Source organism: Lycorma delicatula, chromosome 13 (assembly GCF_047948215.1).
Source record: "Lycorma delicatula isolate Av1 chromosome 13, ASM4794821v1, whole genome shotgun sequence".
Classification (NCBI taxonomy): Eukaryota; Metazoa; Arthropoda; class Insecta; order Hemiptera; family Fulgoridae; genus Lycorma; species Lycorma delicatula.
In genome coordinates, this window is record NC_134467.1 from 13083280 (window position 1) to 13105388 (window position 22109).

A 22109-nucleotide genomic window follows, 5' to 3' on the forward strand; every position below is an offset into this window, starting at 1 on the left:
ACATACAATACAAACCTATTAAATTAAATCCAGATTCATTATATAAAATACGAAAATATAGACTTCTCAAATTTCTAAAAAAAATTCATTCACTATTAAAAATAATGGATATAAAAAAATAAAAGACAAAAATTTTGTCAAACTTTACCAGAATTTGGATAGCCCTTAAAATGTATCTTTTCTTCATAACAAATTTACTATTTCAATAATTAACTTCCTTTCTGGTTAAATTTCATTATATTAGCTTATTAATATTATTAAATTAATTTCTATTAAAAAAATAAATAAATCCATTTCATTCTGTACTTAATCCACTTATTTTTAAACTTCTGCCAAAAGAATAAAAAAAAACAAAAAAAACACTGACAACACAGTTGTAATACTTACCTGGCATCAGTTATTTATTCTTATATATAGTGAAAAATATTGATGATACATGAAAATAAATAAAAACAGTTTTAAAAAAATTCAAAAAATCTTTTAAAATTCGATTGGCTCTCCCACTCCCAATACTGCCCAACAAAGTATTATTTTTGGGTCACAAGGACAACTATTATACTTAGGAAAACAAAAAGTATTTAGGTTAAAAAAATATGTAATAAATAAAAAAGATTTTTCGATTTTTGTGGAAGGGAGAATTTTGGGACAAATCGTTTTTTTTTTTTTTAATTGTAACAGAAGCATGCACACATGTAATGAGCTAAATATAAATGCGGTAATTTGCAAAATTTTGAGAAAATTTACCCAAAACCATCCCCCAACCACCTGAAAATATTGACACCAAAATTTTACCCACAAATTGCCCAATGGATTGAAGTTTCTATACAAAATTTCATCACAACCAGTTCATCTGGTCAAAAGTTATTAAGCTTCAATACATAAACACATGTACATAATAATATGTACGAAAATTATCCCCCACTTTTTTAGTTTTTTGGTCCCTGGGTCATAAAACATTGAATAATAAAAAAAACCCACACTCCATTTCTTGACTGATTACCATACTTCCTTTCTTGCAGTATAGCTCCAGAGCTATGATGCCAGGAACCAGTAATCATAACATCTATATTTTCCCTCTTAGGTAGTTATATCCCTTGGGTAACCTTCAGCTTACAGGAAAATAGTGAATACCCCTCAGATATGGGGATTACCTATGAATAAAAGTGTTAAATAAGCAATTCTGGATCATGGTGGTATCATCAGCAGGACGTGGTGAGCTTATTCTGCTTTACACCAGATGGGCCATATAAAAACCTATCTCGCCCGTCTGACACAGTATGTTTTGACACATATTATGTCAAAAGATCGTATGTTTGGCGAGCATGCGTATTAGTTGAGGGTCATTGACTCAATCATAAGCCTTCACCCTTCCCTTCCTGTTCAGTGAGTCTATAGTGTGTGTGTGTGTGTGTGTGTATGTGTGTGTGTGTCTCTCTCTCTCTCTCTCTCTCTCTCTCTCTCTCTCCCTCTGTGTGATAGTGTATTCAACTGAGCAGTGTGTTTTCATTGTGGAAAAACATGTTCACAAAACTTCAATAAATTTGGTTCATGAAAGGTTACAAAAGGCATATTCTACAAGTAATGTTCCTGCAAAATCAACACTTCAAGATTTAGTGAAAAAGCAAACTGTATTGGAAGGAGTCCTCACAAGTCAATGTGACAATTAGCCTAACAAACAAGAGTTTCTGGAACATCATGATTTACAAATGAAAGCCTATCATCTGAATGTTGGCCACAAATTAAAACAACATAAGGGTAAATGAGTAAACTATTGCCAGTGGCTCTTATAGAATATTAGTGGATTCCTTGATGATTTTCTCCTAACTTCAACAGATAAAGTACGGTTAAATTTATCAGGCTACATTAATTCACACAATACATGGGATTGGGCTACATATAACCCAAATGAAACCCATCAGAAACCATTTCACGATTTAAAAATCTGGTATATAATTTTTGGAAGTGAGATCATCATATCTTTGAGGAAACTTTAATACAGATGTTTATTTATGACTGTACAAAGAATTTACAATAACCTGACTCCAGAGGAACTTTTTTATAAATACTTCCACAAGAGCAAGTGACTTGCCACACTTCTGATCGGTCTCCCACTTGAATCCAGCAAGATTTCACGAAGGACAGAACAATCAGTAAAACCCCGATCTCCAGACTTATTGCTGTGCGATTTTTACCACGGGACCTATCTGAAAGCGATATTCAACAAAAACAATCCACTGACATTGGAAAAGTTGAAAGATAACATATGACAAGAGATTGTCAGGATTCCAGTTGGAGAACTGCAGAAATTTTTTCTAAACATGATTTGCCGCATTGAACTTTGTATAGCGGCTACTGGTGAGCATTTTAAACAAAGAGTTTAAAATTACATAGCAACAAAATAGATAGCTCTTTTTTCAAAAGCACTGTAATTGAGAATCAATAAATTAATAAGGTGATTTAATATTATTTTTTGCTTTTCATTATTAAATTTTTATTTCCATGGACCGGTTTTATTTGAACCACCTGTATGTCCTTACATGCTTCTGTAATATGTACATATCATATGTAATAGAGATATGAGTAATTACTACTATTAAAATAGCAACATCATTGAGAAATTATAAAAAAACAACCTTGAAAATGAGGAAAGAGATAGAAAGACTGTGGGAGGGGGAGAGAGGAGGATAGCTCTTATAGCAGTAAACTCTAGAAACACGTTAGAATGGTCAATAATCTTGAAGAGTGAAGAGAAGATTTTTCCAATAGTAGAGAAGGTTACTCCTAAACAAGTAAATCCCAACAGGCAAGTTAGGAAGCCTTAAAAGAGGCAAGTTTCTTCACCTAGTCGGTTTGGTTATAGGGTTGAATGCCAACACGAACAAAATCTGATCACCATTAAAAGAAAATTCATGATGTTTTATCACAGATAAAAGGATGATATAGAAATAGAACAGCTACACCATTCCCAAATTTATCCGGTCCCTGTACTTAATTCTTGTATGTACAATTTGAAAAATAACAGAACCATACTACATTCTTATGAGAATTAGAAATTTCCTTTATTCTTATTTTTTTATTATTTTATAGACTATAAATAATACTTCTTTCTTAATAATTTAGTCATCATTTAACAACAGATAAAGTAGTTTCCTCAATTCTAAAAATGTCATGTTATACGGTAGACTAAAAAAGAATAAAGTTTATCAACTATCTACCTCAAAGAAAAAAGAGGGAAAAAGCTGAAAACTAATTAATTTTAATTATAAAATCCATTTTAATAAATCTAAGAAATAATAATATCTAGTTATAATAAGGATTTTAAACAAATAAAAACTTTCTTTAAGTAAGTCGGTTAAAAATATATAAATATTTTGCAAGTCATAGTATATATAACGGATAGAATGTGGTTTTGGTATAATGCCAAAAATTTGACATGTAAAACGCTATACTGACCTATATAAAAAAGTTATAGAAATATATAAATAAATATACAGTAATTTTAAATGCAGCATAATATTAGAATGGAGGTTATTAGAATGGGCATCGTTTTTTTATATTTTTAAGTATGAAAATAACAATAAAATTAATCCAACAATGATCACTGCATAAATATTATATAAAAAAATTTATACACCTCATTAAATCCACAAATAAACGACGTTAATGCAATTTAAATCGTTATTTACATTTTATTTAATATAAGATGGAATATATTAACAGTTAAAATAAACAACACTACTATACTACATATATTTTCTTACAAATTAAATAACATAAAAATCAGTAACACCGTTTTTTTAACCATAAAATTCTGTAATGTTTTCTTATAATCTGGCCACACCAAAAGAAGTTTAATACATTTTTTTGGTATGTTTATAAGTGCACTAAAATTTAAGAACAGCTGGACTGGTATTACATAATATATATTATATTGAACAACTCATCTAGGTATGACAATCTAAAGAAAATAAAATAATCAATAAATATTTAAAATCATTTTTTTTTTGAAAACTTTGTTTTCAAGACAGATTTCTTAGCATTTTCATTCTTTACAAATATTTTTTCTTCTTATACTGATACTTTTTTATATAGCTACTAAATCGTTATTTAATTTCTGAAATTGGACCAAATTATAAGTTACCTGTTGTTTATAGTAATTGAATTCTAAATTTAAAAAAGAATTGAATTTATTTTTAAAATAAAATAAAAAAAAAATCAATTTCTAAAGATACAACAAAAATTAAAAAAATAAATAAATAAACAATTCAATTCTTTTTCTAAATTATTAAATTGGCACTAAAGTATAGAAATTTTTATCTTAGAGATACAAAGGCCTATGTTTCCCTTTGAAATAGATAATGACATATCCAAAACTACTTTGAATTTCATATCGGTTGTCTACAACTATTTGATTATGTCATGTAACAAAAATATCTGCTCGAATGAAAAGTACTTATGCTTAACTCATTTGCTTACTAATTTTATCAAAGAAAATATTTTTTTTATTAACTGAATAAAATTAAAATTAGGCAATTAAAAAAAAGAAAGAAATGTTAGTGATTTTTTTTTTTAACTACTTTTTTAAACCTTTTTTTTTCTGTACGTTTAATACATTTAATTATAAGTTAATTTAACACTAATTATTTTTAATTTAAAAAATCATTTATTCTTTCTCTTAGATATATTTCCAACACTTTTACGGGTAAAATAAATTTTTATAATAGTTTTAAAAAATGTATATATTATATCGTACAAATAAAATACGATATCCTGACTAATTAACATGTGCTGTAGTGAGTGGCTAATAAAACTTAAAATTTAATACATGTCCTTTTTTTTAAAGGTAATTAATTCACCTTTAGAATAAAATGTAGTGATGATGCAACACTACTTTGTCATGGAGATCGGTAACCTCTGATCAACACCTTTTAACTAATGAAGGCTTGTAGTACTTGTAAATTTATTATATGAAGGTGGGATGCAAAGTTTCTAGCCTGACAAAGAAACAACAGTTTTTTTTTTTTTGCTTTTATTTTGCAACATAATCTCGACAAGGACTTTTCATTACGTCACTCTAATGCAGTTATACCAATCTTATCACGCAATCTGTCAAGCTCCAAAATATACATTTACAGTATCAATGACTACCTTGTTTCTCTCAAATCGTCTATTAAACAGTCACTGGGCACTAAATCTAACAAATAAGGCGATCAGGAAAGAAACTGGAATTTCAGTTCATTGATTTTAATCATTACGATGATTGACAAAAGTGCTGGTGCATTGTCAATGGTGAAAGAGATTTTTTTTTATGCTAGATGTGGTAGTTTTCTTTTTACTTTGTCAATCCTAGATTAACAGGGCTACTATCCTGAAATTTGGTGTATACAAGTTAGCGAAGTATAGTACTATAGAATGCCAGAAAGAAATTAGACCTGCTGATGTCATTTATATGTCAGGATGGAAACTTCTCGGCCCACCCTGCTATTAGTTTTGTAACTTAAAAATATAGACTTGTATATTATAAAATAACAGAACAATATTCAGCACTGAAAAATTATTTTTAATAAATCAGTTGTTATAATAAAATATACAAAATAAAATTAATAAAAATTATTTAAAATTAAGTATAGAATAAAGACAACATGCAAAGAAACTATATTTAGAAAAATAAACAAATTAAACAACTTATAAAATGCAAAAAACCCATAAACTACATTAACACATGCATTTTTATATTTTATTAAAATAAAAACGCATGCAAATATACAGAAATTAATTAAAAAAATCTACAGTATAAAGATAAAGAAACTATAAAAGAAAAGATATGTCAAAAAAATAATGTAATAACGCTAAAAAAAAAGTAGGAAAACAAGCTGTGTGTTCATTCAGGTGCCAAAACTGTGCTGAAAAAAATCACCAATGCGGAATTTAAAAAAAAAATAAACCATAAAATTCTTTAACCATGAATTCAGGTGAAATTATCTTTATCATAAATATTTCATTATAAAATATCATGTAACAACAATAATGCAGAAATAAATCGATTTAGTAATTTCTCACATGATATTTTTAAGATTTATTGTTGAAAACAACACAAATCTACATTCTGTAACTAAGTCTAATCATATAATTAAACAAAAAAAGGAGATAATTACAAGATTTGTTAATGAATTTAAGTAAATAAAGGACTTAAATATGTTTTCATATACGGTAGTGATAGCTAAGGATTTTGCCCAACCGTAGTGAGAGTTCAATCAATATTCATAAATGATGTGCCACTTTGCTTAGAAATCACATATTTGTATATAGACAGTTTAGTCAAACTTATATTTGATGTTTAGTTATTCACAAAAAAAAGAACAGAAGTAGAACTTGAGAACAGTAAATCAAACGGGAAACTGAGCTGTCATTATGATAACATGATTGTGGTACAAGCAACAAGTTAAATTGTTTGAAAATTCTTTGATGACATCAGAATATATATTTCAATAATTACAGTTACCTAATGATAACTAAAAAAAAGACATAATATGAAAAAAAAAGTTGAACCACTCATTCTTAAATTATTGAAAGCTTGTACCGCAATCAGAACAGACTTGGACTCTTATCAAATGTGTGGTTTAAACTGGGTTGTTTGTTCTTGAAAAATTACTAATGATCTACAAAAATGAAATTATGATTGCGATTTAATACACTTAAAAATCACTTAATATATGAAATGTATGGAAAATACATTTTGTATACATTGTATTGCCATTCTGTCAATCTCCATGGTGAAGTTGTAGTCTCTCAGCCTTCCATCCGGATGTCCTGGATTCGAATCCCAGTTAGGCAAGGTATTTTCCTACACAACAAAATCTTCATTTCTGACATTCCTGCACGCAAGTTTTAAGTATAAATGGCAAATTAATTTATCAGCAAAAAAAAAATACTGCAACATTTCACTAACCAGAAAAGCATAATTAAATTGAAACTGATAGCAACGAGGTATAATAATAAACACGATAACTAATCTTTTAATTCCAAATGTGAAAAGAAATTGTAAAAGAACGATTAGAAAATGATAATGACATAAAAGAATTCCAATTTAAAAATGGGGATGAAATTATAAAATCTATAAAAAAATCCGTTTTGTAAAGATTATACAAGAAAAGCCGTCAAGTGAATGGAGCAACATTGGGTATATTCAATCTTAAATTTTTACGATGAGACACTTCGTTAATTTGTTCCATGCATCAATCAGAATTATGTCCAATAAAATTACTTAAGATTTTTTTTTTTTTAAAGTGAGAGATTTTACAGCTACAAGACATTATTAATCATAATTATTTGAAATATTTTTACATCTGTAAAAAAAATTTCTAATAATTTTCAGCAGACTATTTAGAACTCATTTTAACGCTTTAAAAATGAGGTAATGTATCGTTCAATGTATCGTTATCTAAAAGTATTTTATCTAGTTTCAGTTATTTACATGCACATTTTTTTTTATCTAATATATTTATTACTTCACTGCAATTAATTTTTACACCGATATTATTATTTTCTTTTAATAATTTATATTAAAAAATCCAGATAAATGTAAAATTCAAATTACAAAGTTCTTTAGTTTTTATTTTTATTTGTTATAGATGATTAAATTCACCACTTAAGATTGAAACGTGTATATGGGGATGTATAAAAATTTAGCGATGTAAAATACCAAAGCCTGAACAGGATTAGAACCTAAAAGTTTCTAGATGAAAGATTAAGACTAATTACACTTCATCACAGTAAGCCAATAATTATAATAATAAAATATTATTGTAAAAAGGAACTGACTTCCATCCAAAACTACGGTGTGGAATAAAAGCAATTAGAAAATGGTAAAAAATTCAAAGATTGAATAAATTACTGGTCAAAGAATTGAAAACATCTTAATTTCAAACCGAAGTTAAGTCATGTACTTAATTCAATAAGGCCCTTTTTTACTATTCTAAGATACAAAGTTTGTTGTTACACTAAATACTCTTGAATTAAATAATGCTTTATATATATATATATATATATATATATCTATCCAATTAAAAATAAAATAAAGATCAATTTAAAGTACTTTTAAAGTTTCTTTTGCAGGTTACTTAATCTACATATATATGACAATCTTCTTTTTTCGTGTACCCTAATAACTCAATAACTATTTAACTGATTTAGTTAAAACTTATTATTATTTGTCCTTCAAGTGTTTACATGTTATTAGTCCCACAATACTTAATCTATACTTTTATATGAAAAAGAGGGTTTTTTGAAGATAAACAAAAATCTACCCGATCTATCACTACAAAATTTTTATCCGTTTCTTAGCATAACTGAGAAGGTTTTTTGTTATATTTCACCTCGATAAATCTCTATAATATATTATATACATAATGTAATAGTAGAAATTTGCCAGTTGAAGCACAAACTTTAATGAATTGAATTATTGAAGTATGAACTGTAAGTGTCTATCATTTGTGAGTTGGGCTTGAACTGATTATGAACATCTAAAAACCAATTAATAGATTTTTTGAGTTTTATTTCAAGTTTCAAGGGTTAAAATTGATTTCCAAATTTTTTTTCAAACCCTGTTATTTTTTTAATTTCTCATTACCAAATGAAGAACAAATGGTAACAAATGAAGAAATCAACCTGATTTTTGGTGAGTGTAATCTTCATGTCAATAAGTAGATTTGTAGATGTTTGAAATTTAACCTTGAAAGGGGAAGAAAAAAGGGTAAAAAAAAAATTTAAACGATTGTAAATTTTTCCAATCCCGACTATAGTAAACGAGATATTCTTCTGTAGATTTGGGCTTGCAAATTCTTCAGATAAATATTTAAAAACCATTTTTGGGTTTATTTTAATTCCGATTTTTTAAGGTGTGAAAGTATACGGCGCTGTGGCTCAACCGCAGTCACTGCCACTGTTACTGTATGTGTGACTGACTGCACCTGCCTCCGGTTACTTGACTTGAATAAACATAAAATAAAAAGATTGACCGCTACGGGAAATGCAAGTAACCATATAGCGTGGGTCAAGCTGCAACGGGAAGCTAGTAATATAATAATTTAAATAATGTAATTTTTAATCACATAATAACTATCTGAGTAAGTTGTTATTGATTTAACCAATGATCAATATAGACAAAAATCGATATAGACGATATCTCTTGATATATGCAACATTAAATTTAGTAAAATAAGTTTTGGGCTATTTATTTATGATTTATATAGTAGTGAGGTTGGTGGGGTTTGAACTATGGTAAACATTCTGGGAGGGTCAAAAGAAGAAAAAAAAAAAATTAATAGTGAATTAATATTGTACAATATATTGTTTTCATAATGTTGACCGTTTCATTGTTTTTATAATGAGCCCTCCTGGCTAGACAGGAAAACATCTTGTCCGATAAACATGATTGATCAGCTAAACATCCCTGACCGTGACAGGAAACGCCAGTAACCATATAGTGCGGGTGAACCCACAATGGAAATGCTAGTTCTATTAATCGTAAAACTATGTCGGTAAAATGCAATTTTTATTACAGAAAGGGAAACATTATCAGTCATTTTACATTAAATATACCAATCATTCTTATGGATGTATATTGTATGCAAAGCATTTGAGATAAAATAGGCACTAATCCGATTTGATTTCTCTGAGAGTTATGATGTACACAATACAGCTGATCCTTAGTGAACAAAATGAAGGAAATGAAATGTATGAAAGAAAATGACCTGCATTTCAGTAGTCTTAGCACAGTAATATACAACTATATATTTGGCTCTGTAGAGAAGTAAATGGGAAACTACTTCACTCCTCCCTTCCCTTAATAAGCCTGGCGCATTTGATGCTTGTTATTCTTAAATATGAATATTTAATTTTTTTGAAGGATGTCAATCATCAACTATTACAGTTTGCCACTTAATGCAAGTACATGCATAAAAATTAAGTGTAAGAGTTAAACTCGAATTTTGTTTAAATAAAAAAATTAATAAATACACGAAAAACTTATTTAATAAAGATTAGTGATAAATTTTACAACAATGAAATTAAAAAAATTAATCAGTTAAACCTGAATTCATGGTTGTAAAAAAAACATTATTAACTAATAAAAAAAGTAAAAATATTTTATATATTAAAAACGGAAAAACCTCAGCAAACAAAAAAAAAAGGCCTGAAAATAAAAATGACATAATTAATCCAATTAATCTGTTAATATAAAAACTTACTGTTATAATAGAGTCCATCGCTGGGATCTGCATAACAAAGAAATTTTAATAAAGATAAGACTGCAATAGTAATAAGAGTAAAAAAAAATAAAAAATAAAAATAAAAGAATAACCAACCATCATCATATCAGTAATAAATAAATTAACATGATTTTAAAATTTAAAAATTTTTTATAAATATAAAATTTAAAAACAAAGACTTTCACCTATAAGAAAACGCAATCCCAACTCTAAAGCGATTCCTTAAACCATTAAAGCTGTGTTCGAAAAATAATTTGTGATTTGTGCAAGCTAATAGTCATATTTAATAGAAAAATAACAAATAAGATGCCAATTGAAAGCTAAACTGAGGTACAAACAGTTTATGTAGATCCTAAAAAAAATTTTAAAATCTTAATAAGGATTCTCAGAACGAAGATGAAAACAATACAACCGTTGTAGCAACATGCACGTCTACCATTTATTTTGTTCAGGGCTGGTAAAATAGCAGTCATGAAAACATGAAATCTCACTGTTACTTCTCAACAATGTTGTCACATCCAATTAGTTCTGCAAGTTGAACGATAGAGCATTGTCAATGCACGTACTCAATGAACGTATTTTGTTTACAGTACAGTAAAAATCAATTAGAGGAAGTTATGTGAGATATGATGCCAGAAATTCAGACAAAAAATAAATCTGTTTAAAAATCTAACCGAAAAATGACAGCTACAATGTTTAGGGACTGGAATACATGAAATGTTCCTGATATTATTCAAGGAATCTGGAACTGAGAAAAACATTAGAAATTTATTGTAGAAATTGAAGAAGCTTTGGAATTCAAAGAAAAACAAAAAATACAGGATCCTCAAAAAAGGTTTTTTATTTTTTGCATGTACAGGTTCAGCCCCATACTACATGTTGCATTATTATTCAACATGTATGTATGTATGTTCTACAGAAGGAATTGCGACTTCTAAGTTTTATATCCCATTATTAAATAAAATTATGAAAACATGTATTCACAGCAATATACCATACGAAATGAAAAAAAAAATTTTAATTTTAACTGGGAATTAAAGTAGTATAATTTACGTGTTTTTTTTTTTTTTAACAACGGAAATCACATAACAACTAACCACTGGAAAAAATACTTAATAACAGATTAAAACTGTTCTTTTAGATAAGCTCATATGAAATCTTTTAACAAAATTATAAAACATTGAAATACCTGATCACAAAGGAGAAAAACAAAGTACTTTATAAGTATCTTCCATAATTCCTAAAGGTTTTCTTTATATAAATTAAAATGCAAAAAAAGGAATGTTTTTTAATCTATTATAAAACCCAACAGATAAATCTCCATCAAAAGATAAATAAAAATCAAAGTATAAAATTTGCTAAACCAATGAATGATGTAATAAAGAGCAAACTGAGAGACCACCATAACAAAATATAAATTCAAACAATTAGAAAAAAATTAGAATTTTTTCTGCTTTTGAAGTTGGCATCAACGTAAATGTACACAGCTGTTAAATTACGATGCACAATATGTTAAAATGTAATACATCTATATACCTAAAACTACAATGAAAGATAAAAAATCTACTAATAAAAATATTCTATTCTTTTACTGATATATTTAATGTAGATGCAACAAGACGCTGAAATGGAATAAGGATACAGTAATTAATGATATAATGTTTACTACAGTGTAATGCTATCTCTACTTACATACAACAGTAATAATTATATATTTTTTCTACATAAAACTACTTAAGATTGTTTCAAAAAGAATTCCTTTTTAAAATCAAACTATAACAATTTAGGCCATTGGTTCCCAATGTGTGTGCCTTGGTACCCTGGAAAACCACATCTGAATCAAGAGGACGATGCAGAATATTATACAATTTTATTTCCATTTGAAATTCAATTGACAACTGTCAACCTGTCATACCTGTCATATTGAAATATGACAGGACAACAAGCTGTATCCAGTTTAATTCCACGATTTGAAAAACGTGTGGTGATCCGACAGGCTCATCCATCCTACTGCTTATTCAATTCATCCAACATCCAATTAAATTTTTTTATGATCATATTGTGTTTTATTTATTTTTATCCAACACTTGCAAAAAGATTACTGGCCAATTCACAAACTGTATATAGGGCGGCTTGGGAAAATCTAAATTCAGTGAGGGCGTGGAGAATGAAAAGGTTTGGGAACCATTGATTTATGCAACTACAAGCTACTACCCAATTACATTCACCTATTCTCCTTTTTTTTATATAATAACGTGAAAAAATTCTGAAACAAATGAAAAATAACTTGTGAATTGAACAAAGAACACTGAATGAAAAGAGTAAATGGCATCATTCATTGAATTGTCAATAACATCCATTTAACTGGCAAATGTTTTATTCTTAAAATGATGCTATTCAATGTTTAAAAACAGTGGGTGTCAATAAAGAATTTTTTTTCAATTTGGTAAGGATAGTTTTACATAAAGAATAACAAACTGCAACCGTACTTATAAGATTAAATTAAATAAATTATACAAAAAGGACTGAAGAGGCTTCAGGAAATATTCATTTTAACTATTAACATCAACTTAGGAAGCCAAGCTTTGTGCTGCTGCAGCACCACAATCAGTTGGATTTTTAATAGAATACCTGAATAAAAAATGTCAGAAATCTCAAAAGCTGCCGCATTAACTAAGTCCATTGTCTTTAGTGTTCCCAGTCTTGTAGAGAGAACAGAGTGGTTTTCCATTCCTGCGATACCCAAGTAAGAAATAAAGGAGCAAGAATTGGGAAAAGGGGATAACACAAACAACCTTCATGTGGAGTACCTGCATTCCTGACTCTTGCAGTAAGCATACGTTGTTACATTACTGGATCATTTGGACAGGATATGTTGTTAAATAAAAACCCAAAAAACACAATGACAGTCTGGAGATAAAACTTTAACGGTTTATTAAACCGAGTTCAGTAAATCAGTTCTAATAGATTATTGGATAATGCTGAAGCACTGCATGTTATTGATATATATTACTGTATTAAAATATGGGATTACTTTACATTTTACAACTAAGGTTGGTACTTATGTATAACGCCACCGCAGCTATAGCTTTATTTAACAACAAAGTAGTCAATCGGATTTCGGTGAAAAATGGGCCAATATAGAGTTTAACATAGATTCAAAACAGTCTCTTTATTAATTTTAATAAATGGTTATTTATATTTATTTGTTTTATAAATATAATTTAACCAAACTTAACCTACACTCGCTAAGCTTGACTAATAAACAGGAGTGTTTTGATTATTTGAATAATAAATAATTGCAATAATTACTGAATTTATTAAATAAATACTCAAAAAATTACGGTGTTAATTAGTCAAGGTTAGCGAGCGAAGCGAGAGTAGGTTAAGTTTGGTTAAATTATATTTATAAAATAAATAAATATAAATAACCATTTATTATAATTAATAAAGAGACTGTTCATTTTCCACCGAAATCCGATTGACTACTTTGTTTTTAAATAAAGCTGTAGCTGCGGTGGCATTAATACATAAGGAGCCTAAGATTTAGTAGGAGGTAGAAACAAATCAGGATTTACATAAAATATAGTGAATTTAAAATTTTTACCCATCATCATGACTAAATAGTAAGGTGGATATATGATACATGATTTTAATGTAAACTTTTAAAAGAAAAACAATAGTTAAAACCGTTTCTTGATAAAAGGCTTAGTTTTTGAGTTATAGCCAAAGTTGCAAAAATTAAAAATCACAATAATAATAAAATTGTAATAACTTTTTTAATTTGTATTACTTCAGAATTACATCCAATAATAAACTTTAAGCACTTAATGTCAGAATTAAAGGCCCAAACATGAATAATTAATAATAACAATAACTAATAATTTGCAATACTACTGCAAATTAGATGGCTAGGTCAACTGACATTATTTACTCTAATTATAAAAAAATATATATATTTCCAAATTTAGTTAAATGTTTACGTTCTAAATTATTTAATACAATAAATTTTGAAAGCGTATCGTTCTATAAGAACTGATCAAAATGCTATCGCTCATAGCTTGGAGTGCTAACCTTAAGTAATATCAGTTTATAACTTGTTATCATGTTTTGTGACATTATGCATATTCATCAATTATATGCCATTTCAAATCATCAACTGTTTCATATAAATTATGTTTAAAGTAACTCTAAAAACAATAAACTAAGAAGACAGATCTATAGAACTTTTTTTCTTTTTCTGTTTAGCATCCAGAACCACGATTACTTAAGAGTATGAATGAGGATGATATGTATGAGTATAAATGAACTGTAGTCTTGTACAGTCTCAGGTCGACCATTTCTGCGATGTGCGGTTAATTGAAACCCAACCACCCAAGAATACTTATATCCAAAATTTAGTATTCAAATCCATATAAAATCAGCTAACTGCCTTTACTAGGATTTGAACCTTAAACTCTCAAATCAGCTGATTTGCAAAGACGCGTTTACCAAACCTGGTGGGTAGATGTAGAGACTTGACAGGCCATTTTATGGCTCTTTTAGTACCTATCCATAATTTTGAAACGTTTCATTTAAAACTTCACCATTTTTTACCTCATAAAATTTTACGTTAAAATCATGTATCATATGTCCACCTTCCTGTTTAAAAAAAAAAAAATTTGCTTCAATGTATCAGATTCAAGATGGTCAACAAAAATTTCAAAAACCATAAATTAGTAATTCTGTTAACTACGTAGATCCGCACTTGTTTCTACCTCATAGTATCCCTCAGTTTTGAGATATGATGTGTTTCCATACCTTAATATCACCTGTATATAAATAGCTAATGATCCTAGCAACAGATGCCGCTTATAAGATTTATTTTTTTTTAAATGTTAGAAACCGGAGGATAAAAGTTAACAAACGATTATGTAAGAATATCAATATCAGATGATGCAGAAAAAATATAACTAAGAATATAGAAGCCGGCCTATGTGGCACAAGTGGTAGCATCTCAACCTTTCACCCAGAGGTCCGGGTTCAAATCCTGGTCAAGCATGGCATTTTCACATATGTTACAAATCATTTATCTCATCCTATGAAGTAATTCTTAACTGTAGACCCGCAGGTTAAAAAAAAAAAACCTAAGAATATAGAAAAAAATTAAGGTTAGAGGATGATGTAAACATATTCTAGAAACATACCACCACAAAAGGTGGTGTGTAAACATACCACCAGAAGAAAAACATGTGAATATATGGTGGCATGTGAATGTATGATGTAATAGAAGCGGTGATTACGGCAAGGAATTTAAAAAAAGATGAGGGTTATCAAAAGAGAGAAATAATGGTTGGTAGAACAGAGAGATAGGGAGGAACCATAAAAACCAATTAAACGTTCTGAATATATTAAAATCTATACGTTTTTTTTTACCAGAATTCTTTTTGAAAACTCTTACATATGACACAGAATTAAATAACACATCAAATTTATTAGGTACAAATATACTACTACTTAAATATACTAAATGTAATTAAATTCTAAAAGATTAATTATAAACCTAATATCTAAACCAGAAAGTAAACTAAATAAAAAATAAATGATTCTATTAAAACACTACAACATAAGTACATAAAAAAGAAAAATAAATAACTAACCAGAACAACAAATATAAGGAGTGTTCAAATATAATCAAGAATAACTTTCATACAGGTGGAAAAAGAAATTCAGAGCAACCTAAAAATTAGGAATAAAATTAACAAAAATTCTTATATGAAAACTTCTTTGAAAATTTAAAAGGAAGCATTTTACCCATAATTAAAAAATTATTTTTTTATAATAAATAAATTTAGAATACAAGTTAACAAAAATACTTCTAAGGAAAAATCTTTATAAAAGTAAATTAAAAACAAATCTTATGAAATTTGTTGAAACCATTTCCTCCTTTTTTTTTATTAACTAAACATTGTAATGAAAATATAAGAACATAATTCCACCTCCCTAAAAAAAAAAAAATTATATCTGAGAACTACCATATGTTCAAGTTTTATGTCACGCAACCAAAAATATTATCAACCAGAATAATTTGGGAAATTTCTAATGATGGAAAATGCAAGAAGAACGAGCAATAGAATGAAGGGAAAATGTAAACAGACAAATATAGTGGAAAGAATCTAAGAATACAGAAAATGTTCAAAATCTAAAAAAACTTTAAAAAAAAATTTTATTGTTTTGAAACCATTATGTTTTAAAATAAAAAAAGAATGGGGGAGGTTTCTGCTAAGTTGGGACAACTTCTATGTCCACAGGTGTGAATACTGCAGAGGACGAGAGAGAATGAGTGAGAGCGGGTGAGAGGTGGATGGGAAGGGGAACATTTGAGTATCAAGAGGAGTGTATCAGGAACATATTCCACTCTGCAACACCGTTTGGTTCTGTTAAGTGTGAGAAGCTGCTTTGCAAGTTCATTGAGAACAAGAGATAACATTGTTAAAAAATAAAAATTGTTTAAAATAAAAATGTAGGCTAATTTCTTTTGTAACTATTAGAAAAAAATAATCCTTGTATAATGTTTATTACCGATTTTGTAATTATGATCTGCATGCCATAATCATATCTTAATTTTGCATTCATTTTCATTAATTATTGTAAACTTCATAACAGAATGAGAATTATTGTTCGTAACAAATAATTTACATATCTTGTAAATATGACACTCAACCAAATAAATTCTATATTCACAAGAATTTAAACATGACTAAATTTGTAATATACTTTGTCAGACTGATAATATGTAATGTTATAACAATTAATAGATAAAAATAACTTAGGTAAGAAGAGGTAAATATTAAAAATTAAAAAAAACAAGACTTTCAGACAAAGATTGCTCTTTAATGTAGGAAAATTAAAAAGCGTGCAGGTGAAAATTTTATATACAGTATTTGTATATGGTATAGTTTTTTTTTTATTTTTTACATTTATTTATTTATTTAGCAACAGTAATAATTGAAGAACATAAGAAAGAAGCGGTAATAAGAAAGGGAGTCCGACAACGATGTTCCCTACCCCCGTTACTTATTAATCTTTACGTGGAACTAGCTGTTAATGATATAAAAAAAACAATTTAGATTCGGAGTAACAGTACAAGGTGAAAAGATAAAGATGCTACGATTTGCTGATGATATAGTAATTCTAGTCGAGAGTAAAAAGGATTTAGAAGAAACAATGAACGGCATGGATGAAGTCCTACGCAAGACTACGGCATGAAAATAATCAAGAACAAAACGAAAGTAATGAAATGCAGTAGAAATAACAAAGATGGACCACTGAATGTGAAAATAGGAGGAGAAAAGATTACGGAGGTAGAAGAATTTTGTTATTTGGGAAGTAGAATTACTAAAGATGAACGAAGCAGAAGCGATATAAAATGCCGAATAGCACAAGCGAAACGAGCCTTCAGCCATGAAATATAATTTGTTTACATTATAAATTAATTTAAATGTCAGGAAAAGATTTTTGAAAGTATATGTTTGGAGCGTCGCTTTATATGGATGTGAAACTTGGACGATCGGAGTATCTGAGAAGAAAAGATTAGAAGCCTTTGAAATGCGGTGCTATAGGAGAATGTTAAAAATCAGAAGGGTGGATGAAGTGACAAACGAAGAGGTGTTGCCGCAAATAAATGAAGAAAGAAGCATTTGGTAAAATATAGCTAAAGGAAGAGACAGACTTATAGGCCACATATTAAGGCATCCTGAAATAGTTGCTTTAATATTGGAAGGACAGGTAGAAGGAAAAAATTGTGTAGGCAGGCAACGTTTAGAATATGTAAAACAAATTGTTAGGGATGTAGGTTGTAGGGGGTATACCGAAATGAAACGACTAGCACTAGATAGGGAATCTTGGAGAGCTGCATCAAACCAGTCAAATGACTGAAGACAAAAAAAAAATATGACATTTCATATCATCATCATAAAATGATAATTCTTCAAATCTTACTCTGTGAAAAAGACATTTGTATTATAAATCTAAAAAACAAAATTAATTAATTCAATAATTCATTTAAACATATATATAGCCTAAAACACTCCCAGTAATGTAAGGATTCCAAAACAGGGTTGTACATCTAAATCGGTTGAGCCATTGAGCTGCTATGGTGGAACAAACATACACATATACCGTAATACATTTCTTTTTGTTATTACTCTTCTTTTTGGGCAGTCATGTAAAAATAAAATCAGATAAAAAGCCTTTAGATATTTGGGTTCTCCAAAAAAAAAAACCACAAAGGACAAAGAAGTGATTTTCACTTTAAGAAAGTCTGAAGAAAAACAAAGCTATCTACTTACAAAAGATTTATAGGTTTTGAGAAGTCAGTCAATAACTTTATGCAAGAATGAAACAAAAACTTTCACAAAATGTACAATTATTTATACTTTGCGTTAAAATCAGATGGTTGGAATTAAAAAGTAGAAAACAAACAAGAAGTGGAACCACCAGGACAGAAAGAAAATAGACACAGTCTAACATTAGTTTTTTAAAAATTTATATACAGAAGAATTTTTCCACGAATTTGAAAAATGTAAATATACAATTTCCTAAGAAAAGTGTACATAAATTTTTTCTGACGATGTCTCAAAATAATGTGTTATTAAAAAAGGCTACTCTATGAAAGTAATGGTGTTTATCACATAGTTAAAACCAAGTAAAACAATGTATATTTTGGAAGTCTTGGAATAGTGATATCAAACAATATATGTGTGATATTTTTAATAAAGAAAACAGAAAACTACTTCGCTACTTATTTCTATAGTAAACCTAGCACACATACGACTATAGAAAAAAAATTACATATAGAAGAAATAATAATATAATTTAAAGAAAAATTTTAGAGCACAACAAATAATCCAATGAAAATAAAACTGCATAGATTAATTGATAGGATATAGATTTTAATTTAAGAATAAATAGTTTAAAAAGGAAAGTTGCTATAAAAAAAAAATACCAGTCATGATTAATGAAAAAAATAATTAAATTTGGTTTTTTTAAATTTCATCAAAGTTCCACTACCTATTTAACATGAAGAACAATTCAATTTTTTTTTTTTTTTAGTGAACTAACTTGGTTATAGTCAAGTCAAATTGCTGAAATATTAAAAAATAAATACTTTTATTTTTTTTTTGTCTTCAGTCATTTGACTGGTTTGATGCAGCTCTCCAAGATTCCCTATCTAGTGCTAGTCGTTTCATTTCAGTATACCCCCTACATCCTACATCCCTAACAATTTGTTTTACATATTGCAAATGTAGCCTGACTACACAATTTTTTCTTTCTACCTGTCCTTCCAATATAAATACTTTTATAATAAAATTTATATTTTTAATGGAACACTCCTTATATATATATATAATTAATAACAACTACATATTACAGCAAGACAATAAACAAAATTTACCTTCATTAACCTACATAACATATGTTAATAACACAAAAATATATTTATGTACCTAACATTACTGCATAATATTAATATAATAAAAAAAATTTGTTATTATAAAAATAAACAATTGCTTATTTTAAAGTAAAATGAAAGAAAAGACAAAATTTAAAAATTACAATGAGCCACAAAAATATAAAATTGTTAACATTTACTTCCAATAACTAATAATTATTTTCATTAATATTTAATAGAATTAACGACCAATATATAACTCACCATAACAGATTTTATGTTTGTGTTCACCACTTAAGATTTACCAACACACATGTGCATGCATGTATACACATTCATCCAAATACAAGATGTGATGAAAAAGTAACCAAACTTGGCTCATAGAAATAAAAATACTTAACCTGTTTAGTTAAACGATTTGTCTTCTTTCAAAGTAGGCCCCTTCTGATATAACAAACCTATCCTAGTGATGTTTCCGTTGTTAGAAAATTTTTTTCAGTCATTTCAGAGAGCACCATACATCCTCTTATCGCATTTCTTTAGATCTGTTCTCTAACTTTCAAATTTCTTTCTTTTAAGCAGAATTTTAACTTTAGGAAAGACCCAAAAATCACAGTGAGCCATGTTTGGTGACTAAGGAAAACTGACCAAAGTCATCTGATACCATATTTTACCAAAAGTTTCTGGATAAATTGTAATGCGTGGGTTGGAGCATAGTTGTAATGAATTTTCATGACAGCGTCAAAGTCATGTTGAGTCTTAAAATGACATAATTTATCACAAGTATACTCCTTAAAGGCAAACTGTCAATAAAAAGTACTAAATAACAATCCTTTGTCGGCTAAGAGATGCTGTTTGACACAAGAGAAAACAGCTTTGGGGAAATTCATCATGACAATGCTTCAGCCTATGCGTCGCAACTTATGCAAACACAGGATCAAACAACCTCAGCAACTGCAGCTCCCAGTGATTTCTGGCTCTTTCATATTCTTAAAGAAATGAGATTTGAAGACGGACAAGAGATTAGAAGAAATGCGACAAGAAGATGTTCGTTAAACGACAAGAAGAAGCGACAAGAAGTGTTCGTTAAAAATGCTTCCAAATAATGAAAATATCATCGAGAAAAGTGTATTAAATCAAAAGAGGGCAAATCATTGAACTTAAATAGATTAAGTATTTTTGTTTTTACAAGCCGAGATCAGATACTTTTTGATCATACCTATATGTATTTCATCCTTCCTTTTTTTTGTTTCAGAAATCCTCAAAACATTGAGAAATTATAATGCACTGTTTCTTGACAGAAGGGATGCATTAATTTATTGTTTTACACAACCGATATTTCTTAAGGTTGCTAAATATGTAAAGCACTTTTTTTATGAATAATAATGTTTATTATATAGTCAATTCCTACAGTAAACAGGGTAAATGTATCACTTGTAGAGCTTAACTCTTCCTTAATTGGCTTGGGATGCCAATTTACAACAGTATGTTGTTGGCTGTGATGAAGGCACCAGGAAACCACTTCACTTCTTTAATAAGCCTGGCGTGGTATGATTGTTTTCTTGAAAGTATCTATGCCAATTTTTAGAAGTGACTGGCACCTAATTTTGAGGCTGTCTGCAACTTTTTTGTTTATAGCAACTAAACAAAACTAACACACATGTAGATTTTCAATTTAAAGTAATTATATATACTGTTTTAAAAGGGCTTGTTTCTTCAGCATACTAATTACTATATCAACTTATAGACAATACATCCACTAAATATAAAAATTACACTTTTGAAAAAAAAAATTAATAACAACTACATAATCCAAAAATTACAATTTTATAAATTGACTACACATCCTGATTCCAAAAGTTATACATTATAGAAAAATAATCCAAAAATTATAGAAACCAATTTCTTAGAATTTGAAAATATCAATTTACAACTTAAACGTTATATAAACTCAAAAATAGTCGATTAATCTGAATGAAATTAATAAAAATATCAAAGTGAGCTTAAGAATTAATTAATTTTGTGAGAAAGCACTGACAATTTATAAGGTTGAACTGGTTTAAAGAAAAATTTATTTAAAACAACATATTTTATATAAATACGCAAATGGTTTATTGATTTATAAAAATTCACGAATGAATTGAATCTAAGTTGATCATAGCAAGTACAAGATAATTGAAAAATTTATACATAAAATAAAAAATTAATAATATTATATCATATGTTTTACAGTAAACTAAACATACTATTAAAAATTTTTATATATATTTATTAATTAATAAAGTAAAACCCATACTTTCTTTTTATTTTTTAAAGGCTACATGATTTTCGAATTGGCGATTTACCTTATGATAATAAAACCTTTTCCTTAAAACTAAATACAGATTATCTAATAATTAAAAATCTTA

At 28.1% G+C, this 22109-nt stretch overlaps 1 protein-coding gene across 1 annotated transcript in view; it reads right to left on the minus strand.

Moving 5' to 3' along the window:
- The window catches only part of mew (multiple edematous wings), a 103441-nt gene that overhangs the window by 49228 nt on the left and 32104 nt on the right, over nt 1-22109 (minus strand). The window contains exon 3 of the mRNA XM_075381539.1: nt 10248-10274. Coding sequence (XP_075237654.1) covers nt 10248-10274 — 27 coding nt within the window. The remainder of the gene's footprint in view (nt 1-10247; nt 10275-22109) is intronic.